General features: G+C 47.3%; 1 protein-coding gene across 2 annotated transcripts in view; it reads right to left on the bottom strand.

Annotated features, from left to right (window-relative positions):
- Positions 1 to 17,423, bottom strand: part of Acvr2b (activin A receptor type 2B) — a 43,140-nt gene that overhangs the window by 8,744 nt on the left and 16,973 nt on the right. The window contains exons 2-10 of one of the 2 annotated variants that reach the window (XM_027415377.2): positions 5,989 to 6,196; positions 5,551 to 5,660; positions 5,293 to 5,444; positions 5,062 to 5,220; positions 3,769 to 3,912; positions 3,388 to 3,536; positions 2,059 to 2,173; positions 301 to 439; positions 91 to 221 (exon numbers count right to left, since the gene is read on the bottom strand). In XM_027415377.2, the coding sequence (XP_027271178.1) occupies positions 91 to 221; positions 301 to 439; positions 2,059 to 2,173; positions 3,388 to 3,536; positions 3,769 to 3,912; positions 5,062 to 5,220; positions 5,293 to 5,444; positions 5,551 to 5,660; positions 5,989 to 6,196 (1,307 nt within the window). The remainder of the gene's footprint in view (positions 1 to 90; positions 222 to 300; positions 440 to 2,058; positions 2,174 to 3,387; positions 3,537 to 3,768; positions 3,913 to 5,061; positions 5,221 to 5,292; positions 5,445 to 5,550; positions 5,661 to 5,988; positions 6,197 to 17,423) is intronic. The other variant, XM_027415378.2, reaches the window with a different exon arrangement.

The raw sequence follows: 17,423 nt of genomic DNA, 5'->3' as shown, positions 1-17,423 counted from the left end.
AGCATGGCTGCCTACCCTCGCTCCTGGGGCCCTGCTCTGTCAGGCAGTCCCCTTCACACACCCGTAGTCCTCTGAACCCAGCTCCCTCACCGGATGTTTCAGCCAATGATCCTTAATGGTAGGCCTCATCTTCTTGTGGACAACCACCTCTTGCAGGTCCTCCAGGGACGGGTGTTGGCCAATCTCCTCCTCAAAGGGCAGCATGTACTCATCCACTGGCCCTGAGAGGTGACAGGGAGCTGGTGAGATCACCGGCTCAGGCCCCCAACCCAGGATGCCCGGGGCTGCCAGCCCACTCACCATCTGCAGCCCTGCAACGAGAAACAAGCTCCCACAGCACCAGCCCCATGGCGTACATGTCGATTCGCAGGAAGGCGTCTCTCTGGAAGTTGATGGCACCCTCCAGCACCTCGGGGGCCATGTACCGTCTCGTGCCAACCTGCATGAAGACAGAGGAGGCCAGGGTCTCCAGAGACCAGCTACACTCAAACACACACTCGGCTGTAATGTGTAGAGAACCGTAGCCTGTGCACGAGACTGGTTAAGACAGAGACATTCAAAGCACAAAGCCTTCAAGGCAAAGCCCTGCTCCAGAGTTAAGATTATATCTGATAATAACTGCAGACAGAGCTGATGAAAAAGCTACACCAACAAGCTACTCCGAGGCTTTGTACTCTAATGAGTTCATTTTTATTTGTTTTTTAAGATTTATTTTATTTATTATGTACAGTGTTCTGCCTGCATGTATTCCCTGCACACCAGAAGAGGGCACCAGATCTCATCACAGCTGGTTGTGAAACCACCATGTGGGATTCCTGGGAATTGAACTCGGAACCCCTCTGGAAGAGCAGCCAGTGTTCTTAACCCCCTCTACTGAGTTTAATAACTGAAGCAAAGCCACGCACTCAGAAAATGAGCAAAAAGAACTGAGAGTCCCAGACCAGCCTGGACTACTCAGAGACCCTCTAGTAAACAAGGGGGATGGGGAGATGGCTTAGCCTTTAGGGCACTTGTCACTCAAGCATGAAAATGGAAGTTTGGATATCTAGAACCCACATAAATGCAGCCTGCCTGCAACACCAGCACCCAGCAGACAGGCGGGGTCCTCAGAGCAAGCTGGCTGGACTAACTATGGATCTAGGTTCAAGCGAAAGACCCAGCCTTAATATACAAGGTGGTGGGCGACCAAAGAAGATGCCCGTGACTACCTCAGACTTCCACCTGGAAACGGGAATACACACACTAAATAAACAAGTAAATAAAGCAGAATTTAAAAAGCTGAAGCAAGGCCGGGCGTTGGTGGCGCACGCCTTTAATCCCAGCACTCAGAAGGCAGAGGTAGGTGGATCTCTGTGAGTTCGAGGACAGCCTGGTCTCCAGAGCGAGTGCCAGGACAGGCTCCAAAGCTGCACAGAGAAACCCTGTCTCGAAAAACCAAAAAAAAAAAAAAAAAAAAAACAGTTGAAACAAAAATGGCAAGAACGCATTTAAAAACACCAAGTGGCTCTCCCAGAATGGTTTGCATTTAGTTGGATTCTCAGTACCTCTCCTGTTATTTGATCTCACTTAGCAATTATAACGGAGGGCAGGCGGTGTCTCAGTGTTAAAGACCCTTGTTGCCAAGCCTGACAACCGGAGTTCAATCCAAGGAACCCACATGCTGGGAAAATAATAACTGACTTCCTAAAGTTGTCCCCTAAAAAAACATGCATGTGTGTACACATGCATGCATGTGCACCCACCCACACACACACACACACACACACACACACACCTGCACACACACACACACACACACACACACACACACACACCTGCACACAATGTATTTTTGAAAAATAATAATTACAGTAGAAAGACTGAAATACAAGGAGGAATGACTGAAGCCCAAAAGGGGAGCATGGATTGTAGGAAACCAACCTACAGGCCTTGGTTTCCCGACTGGTGAGACAAGAGCTCTGGTTCTCTAAGTTCCCAGATAGCTCCGAAGGGGCGCCAGCTAAGCCTCAGAGCATCAGCCCTGAGCCAGCCCCTACTCCGGCTGCTCAGACTCCTTACCTGCCCATGGGTGTCCCCTGGAGGCTTCCCTGGCTCAAACCGAACAGCCAGGCCAAAGTCTGCCAGCACAGCAGTGAGGTCACTCTTCAGCAGTACATTCTTGCTTTTGAAGTCCCTGTGGAGAACAAGAGCCTAGCTGAGGCCCAGCATCCAGACCCAGCCCACCTTTCCCAGCACTTACTAGGCATTGCTGCTAAACTGAACTACACCACATACAAGAGTCAACCTTTGCCTCACATCCAACCTGCTCTGCCACTGCAGTCAACACCAGCTGGAGCCCTTCAGCTCTGAAGTCAACAGTCAATAGGGAGCCACCCTCAAGCCCCACCCCCAGAGTCAGACTAAAGTCGCCGTGGGGCTTTTATTAAGCGCGGCAGTCTCAGTACTATGGCTCCATCCCCTGTAGGTGGGGCTGACAGAGATAGCTCCATCTCACCAGACTGGAACAAGGTTCAGTGAGTGTCTTCTTTGAGGGGGAAGGGGGTGAGAAGGGTCTCACTGTGTAGCTTTGGTTGACCTGGAATTCACCATGCAGACCAGGCTGGCCTTGAACTCACAGAGATCCAACTGCTTCTGCCTCCCGAGTGCTGGGATTAAAAGTGAGCGCCACCCCAGCTGGCCCCAGTGCATGCCATTTAACAGCACACAGCGGTGTGGTTCAAGGCTGGCATGAGGGCTCATGTCTATAAGCCTGGAGTCTGGAAGGCTGTAGGAGTCCTGAGTTCAGGGACAGCCTGAGCTACATAATAAAAGTCAAAAAAAAAAAAAAATAAGAAAAATAAGAAAGTATGTCCAGGCAGTGGTGACCAGGACTACACAGAGAAACCTTGTCATGGGGGGGCTGGGAGGGGGGAGATGGCTCAGAAGTCCTAAAAGATCCTAAGACAATTTTTAAGAACCCTAAGAGTCCCGTGAGGGCAATTCATTTTTGTAATAATCTATCATTGGCCTTTTTATGCTAATCCCAGGAGCATAATGTCATTGTCAGGATACATAACCAAACGCACGTATGCTGTACACCAGAAAGCATCAGCAAACATAACCTACGTAGATCAAATAATAGTCCTTTTAAGGATACTCTAGAATGATCTGAGAACTGGAAAAGCCAGCGCTAAGTAACCGAGCCAGCACTTCCTCATGCGCCCAGTAGAGGGCGCCAGAACACCGGCCTGGAAAGCTAGCAGTCTCCATGAAAGGAAGGCCAGCCAGGTTTGCTCTGACCCACCGCAGGCACATTCAGGAAGCAAGCGGGAGGCACCTCTCGTTTCCAACACCAGCCCTCTCGGCAACTCCGGCACCTGTGCACGGAGGGCTCCCTAATCCAGGTACCTGTGGGCAATAGAAGGCTTGTGGCCCTCGCCGCGGCACCAGGGCACATCCTCATGCAGGTACGAGAGGCCTCGTGACATCGTCTCTGCCACATGACACAGCTCGTTCCACGTGACGCTGTTCCCCTTGAGGTAATCCGTGAGGGAGCCCTGAAAAGAAGGCAGCACAAACTGTGGGCGAAGGCTCCAAGTGCAGGAAAAGATGCAACCCCGCCCAGCCCCGGGAGTTGCATCTCACTGCAAAAGTACCAAGTGCGCAGAGTGGCAATTCTTGCCAAAGAAGTGGCCTAGGGTGAGAGGGGCACCTGATACAGGCAGTCACAAAACCACCACTGAGACCTATCCGTCTCACCTCGGGGTCTGCGTGGTGGGTGTGGCTCACCTTGTCGTGGAAGGCTGTGATGAGCCACAGCTCCACCTCCAGGTTGGTGCCTCGCTTCTCGGCGGCAATGAACTGCAACAGGTTCTCGTGCTTCATGCCAGGTGTGCTGAAGATTTCCCGTTCACTCTGCCACGACTGCTTGTCCTGAGGCAGGGAGGCAGCTCAGTCCCGCCACTCGGAGCCCCACGGCAGCACAGCCACCCGACACACCCATCGCCATCCCAGCCCAACTGCAAACCTCTGCGGTGGCTGGCGCCAGCGCCCGGATTTACAAATGGGGCCACAAATGCCAAGTGAGGTGCCGGGTATCAGCCAGCAAGCGCTTGATTTGCTAAGTGTCCTGGACAATAACTACTTTCGGTTGCCTGGTATCCGAAGCATCTAAGACCATAATGTCAAAAACCAAACTCAGGGACTGGGGAGATGAATCAGGAAGTAAGGGGCCTGCCTGGCAAGCAAGAAGACCTGAGTTCGGATCCCCGGCAGCTCCATAAAAAGTCTAGTGTAATGTCAGCCTGTGATCCCAGTGCTAGAAGCAGAAGGGGCAGAGATGGAGGATTCCTGAGACTTGCATTCAGTCGGTGAGCTCTGGGCTCAGTGCGAGAGATTGTCCCGAAATATATTAGAAAGTAAGAGACTGGAAAGGTGGCACTGAGGTTAAGAGCACTGGCTGCTCTCCCCAAGGACCCAGGTTCAGCTCCCAACACACACATGGCAGCTCACAGCTGTCTGTAACGCCAGCCTCAGGGACTCAACATCCTCTTCCCACAGACACACGCAGACAAAAGACCTATACACATAAAAACAAATGTTTTTATTAAAAATACATTTTAAAAAATTGTAAAAGGTGGAGAGCCAGGCATGGTAGTGTACACCTTTAATTTCAGCACTTGGGAGGTGGAGGCAGGTAGATCTGTGAGTTCCAGGCCAGCCAGGACTACATACGAAACTCTGTCTCAAAAAAAAAAAACAAACAAACAAACAAAAAGAAACCCCAAAACAGGTGGAATGCAATAAAGGAAAACACTGAGTGTCAAATTCTGGCCTCCACACACAGACCTGTGTTGTGTGTATAAACATGCAGACCACATACACAACATGAAAGTAACAGCAAAACCCAAAACCAACATGGGTCGAAGTCTGGCTGAGCCTGGCACTGATGTCCTGAGGAACCTAATGCTCAAAAACGGATGGCCTTGCTCTCACCACACAGATCAGGGGCTCAGACTGCCCTGTCACACTGACTTGGACCGCAGTGAGAGAAGATGGCCTGGACACTCCCCAAAAGCTCACCTGCAGCGGGAAGATCTTGACAGCCACAAAGTCATTCATGAGCTGAGCCTTCCAAACACAGCCAAAGCGACCCCGAGCCTTGATCTCCAGCAACTGCAGTGGCTTCAGGCCCACCAGAGGGGATGGGGGTGGAGGCCCAGGGTCCTGGGGAAGCAAGTGCTAAAAGGAGTCTGTCCGGCCATCCCTTCTCCCTGCCCTGCCCTGCCCTGCCCCACGCCGGCACCCTCTCACCTCATGGATGTCCACATGGCCGTAGGGAGGCTTGCGATGTCGATACATCCAGAAGGCCAGCAGGACAATGAGGGAGAGGCCCCCAATGGGCAGCAGAGAGTAGGCCAGCACCGTGAGCAGGGTGGGGGCTGTCGGGGGTGGCTCGTAGGTGACTGGGGGACACATGGAGCCCTGTGTCACACAGCCCGCCTGCTCCAACACTCCCGGAGGCCCTGCAACCACTCCCCACTTAGACCCCTCTTCCCACGGGCTCCTCACCTTCTGGGCCCCCAGGCTCGGGCAAGTGGGTGAAGCGCTCGTTGCAGAAGTTGCCTTCACAACAGCAGAAGTACACCTGGGGGTTCTCCTCAGTGGCCACACACTCCTGCCTGAAGAAGGCCCAGAGTCCACGTTACAAACTGGGAGCAGGGAAGGGAAAGCAAGGCTCGTCCAGACCCCTCCCCACAGACAGAGCAGCTCCAGGGAACATCAGCAGTTAGGGCGAACCCACTTCCGCTGTAGCGACCCAAGTCTAGGAGAGACAGGCAGGCACAGCCAGGCACAGAAATGTAGCCTGAGCTCAGGAGAGCAAACAGCAGCAATGCGGCTTGGGACCCTGGGCACTGCCTCAGAAGCCGTTTCCCAGCTCAGGCATCCTGAGATCAGATCAGTGGGCGAGGACGGCACGGGTGGGAACGCGCCGCGCCCCCAGGGTACCTGTCGTAGCAGTTGAAGTCATCCAGCCAGCAGCCCTTCTTCACCAGCTCGATAGTGCCCGAGCTGTTGCGCCAGGAGGCGTAGCAGTGCAGCCGCTTGTCCTGCTCCCCCTCGCAGCGCTCCAGGCCGCTCTGGTTGGTGCGCTCCAGCTCCCAGTTGGCGTTGTAGTAGATGCACTCCCGAGTCTCAGCCTCCCCACGCCCAGAACCTGTGCCCCGGACAAGAGAGAAGCTGAGCACATGCCAGTGACTTGTAACTGGGAAACGAGGCCGAGCTGAAGGCCCCTGGGGAAGACACCAACCCACCCCTCCGCCCTCAACGCTGGACCCCTTACCCACACATCCTGTTAGGAAGACCAGGCTTTCTCCTCCACCCCCTGCCCACACCAGCCAGCCGGTCATCCTGCCTTGTTCTTGCGGTGCGGTGATCGCCTGGTGCTACAGAACATCTAAGCTTCTCCCGGGGTCACCAAGGGGCATTTTCCTCAGACAGGAAGGGCTAAGCTGCAGTCACAGATCAACTTTGCAGCTAGGTTTGGCCAACACACCCACAGGTATACCCTATCCACTCTTACGCATAAATTCCATCCAGATGGCTGAATGCTCTGATTTATAATTCCCCAAACACTCCTTTATCTCATTCACCCAATCCATCTCTCTGATAAAGCCTACCAACAAGCCACAATCCCAACCATTTTGCCCACAATAACCTCATGAACCTTTGGATGTAGGATAAGAAAGAGTGCCAAAGAAGGCCCTGTCTGGGACCCTCACAGGACCTCCAGACAAGGGGGTGACATTTACTACCTCACCTCCAGAACCCTACACAGAAACCCTAAAGGAAATCGCATTCACTCAGACCCTCTGCACCTCGACTGTCCAGCATCCCAGCTTCCTCTGACAGCCCACCTGAAAGACCCGTGGGACATGAGGGAGTCGGCACCTGATCTGGGGTGGGCAGTGTGGTTCTGACCCTAGGGCTGTTTAATCTCCCAGGGCCCAATGCAAATAGGAGGCTCCTTACTAGCTGCTCACAGAGGAGCCCTAGCTACAACAGGTCAGAGTCACCTCACAACATCTCCCCACCGTGGTAGGAGGCTCTTCCAGGGTGCCCCAGCCTTGGGCAAGCAGCCAATGTCAAGACTTCAGGCAGGACCCACAAGTTCAAAACGTTACCCAATCAGAATAGCAGAACCCAGCCTCAGCTCTGGCCATCCAGGGCCATGCTTATGGTGACAGCCTGCCAGGTGGCTAGGACTCAGCCTGGCCCAGAAGACAGACCTCAGGATGCAGAACAGGGCTCAAATGGATATGTGCTCTGGCTTCTCCCAACCAGGACCTCACTCACAGAGACTATGCTGGCAGCCCCCCCATCCCTCCCCCACTCCCGCCGGGCAGGACTTTATTCAAGCCTGTTGGCAAGGCTCTGAGGGGAGAGTGCAGGCCTAGAAACAGAGGCCCTGCAAGTGCCAGGAGCCTGGGTGGCACCTTTATTGCCCACATGCTCTAGGCCACTTGTGGCAGTAACTGGCAGTTGAGCTAAGTGAAGTACCCAGTCCAGGGAGTACAGGGTTGCTCCTCTCCAACCTGGAGTCTCCCTGAACAGCAGCAGCCATGACAGCAGGAGTGAGTAAAAACCCCCAACAATCCCCAGGAGGAAGTGAAAGCATCAGCACCGTAAACACTTGGATGAGAAAGTAGAAACTATTATTATTCATTATTATTATTATTTTAATTATTGGTGTGTATGGTTTTCCAAGACAGGGTTTCTCTGTGTAACAGCTCTGACTGTTGTGGAACTCACTCTATAGACCAGGCTGGCCTTGAACTCCTGGAGAGCCACCTGCCTCTGCTGAGATTGAAGACATACACCACCATGCCTGGCTGAGAAGCCAAAGATGGTTTGTATGTTTCCTCAGCCATTGCTTCTTAGATGCCTGGCTTCCCCCACAAGAGTGGAAAGCTGACCCCGAACAGATGGGATAGACACACAATGGGCAGAGCACTGTGGGTGCACTGGTTACAGAAAGACTGAAAGGAAGGAGGGGTGGCTTCAATATGACGCAGCTACCGGTGCAACCCAGGGGTTCGTGAAGCCCTAGGTTCAACCTCCAACTCGACAGAGCATCCACCTCCGTTCAGGACATGAGTCCCTTGTTCAGGGTGGGGAGTCACAGGGAACAATAAATACAGGGTGGGCCTGTGGCTGGCCTAGCTCCTCTCTCCAGGCCATTGTGACAATGCCCCTCTGACACTTCCTGGAAAGTGAGTCCACATCAAGTATCTAGGCAGGACCCAAAGGCTCTGGACATCACCTGAGTGACTGACCAGACCTGCTCACAGTGACCCCTACAGAGCAGATTTGAGGTGGCCAGACTCCAAACTCTGCTGATGCTCCCCAGCTGTGTGCCTGGGGTAAGTCACTTAGCTACTCTGGGGACAGGTGACAGATAGCACCTGTCTCCTAGGGCTGTGGAGATCCCTGCAGTCCAGGCCTCAGAGCCTGCCTACAAAGCTTTGCATCCCATGTGAGAATCCACACCCCTCCCACACCACACCCAGAAGACTGCCAACTGGAGACCCAGGGGCCTCCTCCTTCCTCTCTCCTCCCTGGCTCCGTTTCTTCACACTCTCATACTAGCTATTTATAGCCTCTGGCAAAATTCCAACCACAAGGCCACCTAGCCTTTTAATAGATGAAGGCCTCCCGCCCACACCCCTGGCAGCCAGGTCAGGAGTCTCCCCAACTGGCCCTGCCTGTTCACCCATCCCAACAAGAGAAAAACCTACACAGCCTACCCCACCCCCATCTCTCTGGGCCTGCACATGCCAGCCATAGAGTGGACACACCCAGGCAGGGAGGACCTCCCTGAGTCTGGAAACACCTCACACTTCCTTCCCCCTCCGCTGACCCAACCTCCCCTGAGTGCTGAGACTACCAGGAGAGTCAAGACCATCCAGAGCTGCAGACATTGAAATCTTGGCCCACACACACCACCGGGTGACAAGAGGAGATAGAGAGACCCCACCTGCAACCACTGGAAGAAGAGATGGGAAGAAGACAGAACAAGAACACAACAACAGAAAGACCAATATGACAGCACCGCAATCTAGGGACTCCACACCAGCAAGATCTGAAAACTTATAACACAGAGGAAGAAGAGACAGATCTAAAAAATCTCCTTTATGAAGATGTTCAAGACCCTTAAAGAGGAAACAAGAAAATCTCTTAAAGAAACAGAAGAAAAAAAAACAAACCAAAAAAAAAAAATCAAGAAATAAGTAATTCTCTTAAAGAATCTAAAGAAAGCCAAGAAAAAACAACCAAATAAGTGAAGGAAGCATTAGAAACAGTTCAAGGCATGAAAGCCGAAATAGACACAATAAAGAAAACACAGAATGAGGGGATGCTGGAAATAGAAAGGCTGAATAAATGATCAGGAACTAAGGATGTGAGTATAACCAATAGAATACAAGAGATGGAAGAGAGAATTTCAGTTGTTGAAGACTCGTTAGAGGATATACAGTCATCGACCAAAGAAAATCTCAAGTCCAACAAATCCCTAACACAAAATATCCAGGAAATACGGGACACCGTGAAAAAGCCGAACCTAAGAATAATAGGTACAGAAGAAGGTGAAGAAATACCTTCAAAGGTACAGAAAACATATACAACAAAATCATAGAAGAAAACTTCCCCAACCTACAGAAGGATATGCCTATGAAAGTACAAGAAGCTTACAGAACACCAAATAGACTGGACCACAAAAAGAAGTCCCCTCACCACATAATAATCAAAACACCAAACTTACAGAATAAAGAGAAAATATTAAGAGCAGCAAAGGAAAAAAGTCAAGTAACATATAAAGGCAGACCTATCATAATCACACCTGACTTCTCAAAGGAAACTTTGAAAGCCAGAAGGTCCTGGATAGATATCCTACAAACACTAAGGGAACACGGATGTCAACCCAGACTACTGTACCCAGCAAAACTTTCAATCACTATAGATGGAGAAAACAAGATATTCCATGACAAAACCAGATTTAAACAATACACATCCACAAATCCAGCACTACAGAAAGTTCTGGAAGGAAAACTCCAACTCAACAAAGATAACTACACTCACAAAAACATAGGCAATAGATAAACCAACTTTACCAAACATGAAATAAAACAGGAGGGCAAAATCCACACACAGTGACACCACCAACAATAAATCCAAAACAAACAAAAACCAACAATCAATGGACATTAATATCCCTCAATGTCAATGACCTTAACCTGCCTATAAAAAGATACAGGCTAACAGAATGGGTACAAAGACAAAATCCATCCTTCTGCTGTATACAAGAAACACACCACAACTTCAAAGACAGGCGTTACCTCAGAGTAAAGGGTTGGGAAAAGATTTTCCAATCAAATACACCCAAGAAACAAGCTGGTGTAGCAATCCTAATATCTAACAAATTAGACTTCAAACTAAAATAAATCAAAAGAGATGAAGAAGGGCATTTCATATTCATCACAGGAAAAGTCCATCAAGATGAAGTCTCAATCCTGAGCATCTATGCCCCAAATACGAAGGCACCCACATTTGTAAAAGAAACATTACTAAAGCTCAAAGCACACATAAAACTCCACACACTTATAGTAGGAGACTTCAACACTCTGCTTTCAGCACTAGACAGGATCACTAGAAAGAAACAAAGGATCTGACAGAAGTTTTGACCCAACTGGTTTTAATAGATATCTATAAAACATTCCATCCAAACACAAAAGAATATACCTTCTTCTCAGCGCCACAAGGAACCTTCCCTAAAATTGACCACATACTTGGCAACATAGCAAACCTCCACAGATACAAAGAAATCGAAATAACCCCCTGTATCTTATCAGACCACCACGCTGTAAAGTTAGAATTCAACAGCAATACAAATTGCAGAAAACCTACAAACTCAGGGAAACTGAATAACATCCAAGTGCACCATTCCTGGGTCAAGGAAGAAATAAAAAAAGAAACTAAAGACTTCCTAAAAATTGAGAATGTAGACACAACATACCCAAACTTATGGGACAATCTGAAAGCAGTGCTAAGAAGAAATTCATAGCACTAAGTGCCCACATGAAGAAACTAGAGAATAGTCACACTAGAGAATTGATAGAACAACTGAAAGCTTTAGAACAAAAAGAAGCACAATCACCACAGAGGAGTATACGACAGGAAATAATCAAACTGAGGGCTGAAATCAATAAAGTAGAAACGAGGAAAACAGTACAAAGAATGAAACAAAGAGTTGGTTCTTGGAGAAGATCAACAAGATAGATAAACCTCTATCCAAACAAACCAAAAGGCAGAGAGAGAGAGCACGCTAATTAACAAAATCAGAAATAAAAAGGGGGATATAACAACAGACACTGAGGAAATCCAGAGAATCATCAGGACATACTTTGAAAACCTGTACTCCACAAAATTCAAAACTCTAAAGGAAATGGACAATTTTCTGGATAGATATCACTTACCAAAATTAAACCAAGAACAGATAAGTAGTTTAAATCAACCTATAACCCCTAATGAAATAGAAGCATTCATCAAAAGCCTCCCAAGCAAAAAAAGCCCAGGGCCAGATGGCTTCACTGCAGAATTCTACCAGAAATTCAAACCAGAGCTAATACCAGTACTCCTCAAATTGTTCCACAAAATAGAAGCAGAAGGAACATTGCCAAACTCTTTTTATGAGGCTACAATTACTTTTATACCCAAGCCACACAAAGATACAACTAAAAGAGAGAACTACAGACCAATATCCCTCATGAACATCGATGCAAAAATACTCAACAAAATATTGGCAAATTGAATCCAAGAACACATCAGAAAAATCATCCACCAAGATCAAGTAGGCTTCATCCCAGGGATGCAAGGATGGTTCAACATACGAAACTCCATCAATGTAATCCACCATATAAACAAACTGAAAAAGAAAAACCACATGATCATCTCACTAGATGCTGAAAAAGCTTTTGACAAAATCCAACATCCCTTCATGATAAAGATCTTGGAGGGAGCAGGAATAACATGAACATACCTAACATGATAAAAGCAATATACACCAAACCAACAGCCAACATCAAACTAAATGGAGAGAAACTCAAAGCGATTCCTCTAAAATCAGGGACAAGACAAGGCTGTCCACTCTCTCCATATCTCTTCAATATTGTACTTGAAGTTCTAGCTAGAGCAATAAGACAACAAAAGGAGATCAAGGGGATACAAATTGGAAAGGAAGAAGTCAAACTTTCACTATTTGCAGATGATATGACAGTCTACATAAGTGACCCAAAAAACTCTACCAGGGAACTCCTACAGCTGATAGACACCTTCAGCAAAGTAGCAGGATAGAAAATTAACTCAAAAAACAATCAGTAGCCCTACTATAATACAGATGATAAATGCAATGAGAAAGAAATCAGAGAAACATCACTGTAGGGGACAGTTTTCCAAATATTGTAACATAAAGCATGTCACCGGTATACCACACAATCCTACAGGACAAGTAGTGTTGGTTGAGAGATCTAATAGAACACTTAAGATGCTCCATAGATAGGCTGGGAAGACAAAATCCCCCAAACATAGGTTGCATAATGCTTTATTAACACTAAACTTTCTTAATGCCAATGAAAAAGGACAAACAGCTGCAGAAAGACACTGGACTACAGAAAAAACTGCTGAACTGAATCAGCCGGTATACTTCAAAGATGTACTAACCTCTGTATGGAAACCAGGACATGTGTTACGTTGCAGTAGGGGTTTTGCATTTGTTTCCACAGGAGAAAAAAAACTTTGGATACCATCAAAATTCATCAAGATTCGAGTTGAAAAAGACAAACCTCTTGACTAGGATAAGTGACAGGTATTTTACTGAGGTATATCTCATAAACTAAATAGAAACCTTCCAAAGGAAAGGAAAGTGTTTTGCTTCTGTCTTCATAGAAAAACTCACCTCCAGAAGTCCAAAAACATTACATGGGTAGATGCTTAAGAAGAGAAGGTAGCTATAACCATCAAACAAAAGGAACATGTCATATGGTAAACTTTACAGCTATCACTCAAAGAACTCTATTTCTCTTTATTTTCCTAGTCCCTATTCAATGAAATCAATGCTGAATTTGGAGGTGGATTCGGCTTTCCTCCTCTAAAATCCATGCATGTTGTTTAACTAAACTTTAGCGTTTCTGTATTGTATCAAGAAGCCAACTGATGTAATACAGAACGAGAGAAGAATTTGGGGACTGTCTTTGTCTTTCTTGGCTCTTTCCTTCAAGGTGTACACCGTCTCATAATCATTATTTTGCCACGGTTGCCTTTCCCAGCATGCATATACATACAAGCAAACATTTCTCTGCTAACACTTATGCTTGAGTCCCACACAGCCAATGAAGACCCACCCGCCTGACAGCAATCCCTGGACGCTCCAGAGGGAAATTGGGCCACACCTCCTCGACTGCACTGGATCCAACTTACTCCATTTCAAATGACACTCCGACCAGAGCTTTGGGTACTGACTTCAATCAAGTTGAGGATTTCAACCTAGATCTTCAATCAAACAAATCCCATCTATCATGGACTGGATATAATCCATTAGAGACTTTCACTATACTAACATTTTCTTGCAACAGGACCCCACGAGGTTACCGCCGTCCCATTTCAGCAGGAAGTAAGTTGGAGGATGCTACGCCCCCATTCCCCATTGTTGTCTATTAGGGTAGAGTAAGCCTAGTTAGGAATGACCTCCCTATTGTTTAGGGTTGGGATTGGAAGGAGGTGTTCAGGTTTGGACACCTCTTTTCAGTTGACTTTAGGGTTTAGCTGATGTAGACATAGTTAGGATGTGACACAGCAGATTATTGTATCTTCTTTATTTCACCTTTATGATTGTTAATTTTGGATACTTTACACTGTTAAGCTTTAATCCTCTTTTAGACTAAAAGGGTAATTGTAGGGGACAATGTAAGCCACGCCTGCTAGAAACCGGCTACAGGTGTGCCTAATCACGCCCGTCAGGGCATGGTCAAGGTAAGGTCAGGATGACTCATGATAGGGTTTAAAGGAACAGACAAGGCACATGGGAGCCCCTCTCTCTGGCCTCCCTGCCTTGCTGCCCCAAGCATGCTCTGGCTTGCGTTCCGCTGGCATTTATTTAATAAAGGATATCTTAATCTCACAGGTTACTAAGCTCCTTCATTGCATCACCCTTCACAATATCCACAAACAACATAAAATATCTTGGGGTAAAAACAACCAATAAAGTGAAAGACCTGTACAGTAAGAACTTTGAGACTTTAAAGAAAGAAATTAAAGAAGATACCAGAAAATGGAAAGATCTCCCATGCTCTCAGATAGGTAGAATCAACATAGTAAAAATGGTAATCTTGCTGGGCATTGGTGGAGCACGCCTTTAATCCCAGCACTCAGGAGGCCAGAGGCAGGCGGATGTCTGTGAGTTCGAGGCCAGCCTGGTCTCCAGAGCGAATGCTAGAATAGATTCCAAAGCTACACAGAGAAACCCTGTCTCGAAAAACAAAACAAAACAAAAAAGGCAATCTTGCCAAAAGCAATCCACAAATCCAATGCAATCCCCATCAAAATCCCAACACAGTTCTTTACAGACCTTGAAAGAACAATACTCAACTTTATATGGAAAAACAAAAAACCCAGGATAGCCAAACAACCCTGTACAATAAAGGAACTTCTGAAGGCAACACCATCCCTGACTTCAAGCTCTATTATAGAGCCATAGTCCTGAAAACAGCTTGGTATTGGCACAAAAATAGACAGGTAGATCAATGGAATCGAAGTGAAAACCCTGATATTAACCCACACACATATGAACACCTGATTTTTGACAAAGAAGCTAAATTTATACAATAGAAAAAAGCATCTTCAACAAATGGTGCTGGCACAACTTCAGACATGCAGAAGATTGCAGATAGATCTATATCCATCACCTTGCACAAAACTTAACTCCAAATGGATCAGAGATCTCAACATAAATCCAGCTACACTGAATCTTCTAGAAGAGAAAGTGGGAGATACCCTTGAATGAATTGGTACAGAACGCTTCCTGAACATTACACCAGTAGCACAGACACTGAGATCTACAATTAATAAATGGGACCTCTTGAAACCGAGAAGCTTCTGTAAGGCAAAGGACACAGTAAGACAAAACGACAGTCCACAGAATGGGAAAAGATCTTCACCAACCCCACATCTGACAGAGGGCTGATTTCCAAAATATACAAGGAACTCAAGAAGCTAGCCACCAAAACACCAATCAATGAAATTAAAAGGTGGGATGCAGAACTAAATAGAGAATTCTCAACAGAGGAATCTAAAATGGCTGAAAGACACTTAAGAAAATGGTCAAAATCCTTAGCCATCAGAGAAATGCAACTCAAAACAACTCTGAGATACCATCTTACACCAGCCAGAATGGCTAAAATCAAAAACACCAATGGCAATCTATGCTGGGGAGGATGTGGAGAAAAAGGAACACTCCTCCATTGCTGGTGGGAGTGCAAACTTGTAAGACCACTCTGGAAATCAGTATGTCGGTTTCTCAGGAAAATGGCAATCCGTCTACCTCAAGATCCAGCAATTCCTCTCTTGGGCATGTACCCAAATAACGCACGTTCATACAACAAGGACATATGTTCAACCATGTTCATAGCAACGTTGTTCGTAATAGCCAGAACCTGGAAGCAACCTAGATGCCCCTCAACTGAAGAATGGATAGAGAAAATGTGGTACATTTACACAATGGAGTACTATTCCGCGGAAAAAAGCAATGGAATCTTGAAAATCGCAGGCAAATGGATGGAACTAGAAGAAACCATCCTGAGCGAGGTAACCCAGTCACAAAAAGACAAACATGGTATGTACTCACTCATATTTGAATTTTAGACATAGAGCAAAAGATTACCAGCCTACAATCCTCTTCACCAAACTAGTAAACAAGGACTCGAAGAGAAAAATGCATGGACCCCATGGAAGGGCCTGGATCTCCTGAGCTAATTGGGAGCATGAGGGTAGGGGAGAGGGAGCTGGAAGAACAAGAGGAGAAGAGGAGGGGAGAGGAGGAAATTCAGGAGCAGAAAGGTTGAGTTGGAGGAAGAATAGAGGAGAGAAGGATGAGAGATACCATATCAGAGGGAGCCATTATAGGTCCGAGGAGAGATCTGGCACTAGAGAAGATCTCCAGAGATCTACAAGGATGACACCAACTGACAATCTAGGCAGTGGTGGAGAGGCTACCCTAAATGTCCTTCCCCTATGAGATTGATGACTACTTTTTATGCCATCCTAGAGCCCTCATCCAGTGGCTGATGGAAGCAGAGGCAGACACCCACAGCTATACACTGAACTCTGGAACCCAGTTGCACAGAGGGAGGATTGAAGATCAAAGGGGAAGGGACCAGGCTGGTGAATCCCACAGAAACAGCTGGTCTGAACAACGGGGAGTACATGAACCTCAGACTGCTGTCTGGGAAGCCAGCATGGGACTGATCCAGACCCCTGAATGTGGATGTCAATGAGGAGGCCTCAGCACTCTATGGAGCCCCTGGTAGTGGATTAGTATTTTTCCCTGTGTAAGAAGGAATTTTGAGTGCCCATCCCACATGAAGGGATGCTCTTTCAGCCTGGGAGGGCCTAGGCCCGGCCCAGGATGATGTGATGGACTTTGGGGAGCCCCATGGAGGGCCCTACCCTCCCTGGGGTAGGGGGGGAAGCTGGTGGAGGGTTGGGGGAGGGATAAGAGATTGACACGTGAAGCAAGCTTGTTCCCAATTGGAACTAATAAAAAAGTCTTTAATATGTTATATTCAGTGTAATATTTTGCTTCCTGTAACCATCTCTGAAACATTATTCGTGGGTTATACAGCCAAGATTGGTTTTTCATTTTGTTTTGCAGCTAAAATGGGATCATGAGACTAGGTATATTAGCTATTTGTTGTGTGATATTTTGTTTGTGTTCTGACAAGTAAAGCTTGCCTGAGATCAGAGGACAGAGCTAGCCACCATTTAACCATAGAGGTCTGGACGACTGAACAGAAAGACAGGAAGTGACAAGGCTGGGCGGAGACAGGAAGTGATAAAACGGGAGGAGTGGAGATAAGAGGTGACTGTGGCTGCTCCTTTGATTCTCTGATCTTTCAGCTTTTACCTCAATAACTGACTCCAGATTTTTATTGATAAGATTAATTAGGGTCATGCTTCAGATACTTTTTTCAGGATTTATTCTGGCTCATCATTTGAGGGGGAGGAAGTCTGCAGGGATGTCTTCATCGGGACAGGAGTGTGAGGATGCTTGCCCCAGGGGCAGGAGTGTGAGGACGCTTGCACCAATCAGGGGCAGGAGTGTGAGGATGCTTGCACCA

This window comes from Cricetulus griseus, chromosome 4 (assembly GCF_003668045.3).
Source record: "Cricetulus griseus strain 17A/GY chromosome 4, alternate assembly CriGri-PICRH-1.0, whole genome shotgun sequence".
Lineage (NCBI taxonomy): Eukaryota > Metazoa > Chordata > Mammalia > Rodentia > Cricetidae > Cricetulus > Cricetulus griseus.
Note: the sequence above shows the minus strand (reverse complement) of the source record. Positions and strands in the feature narration are given on the sequence as shown.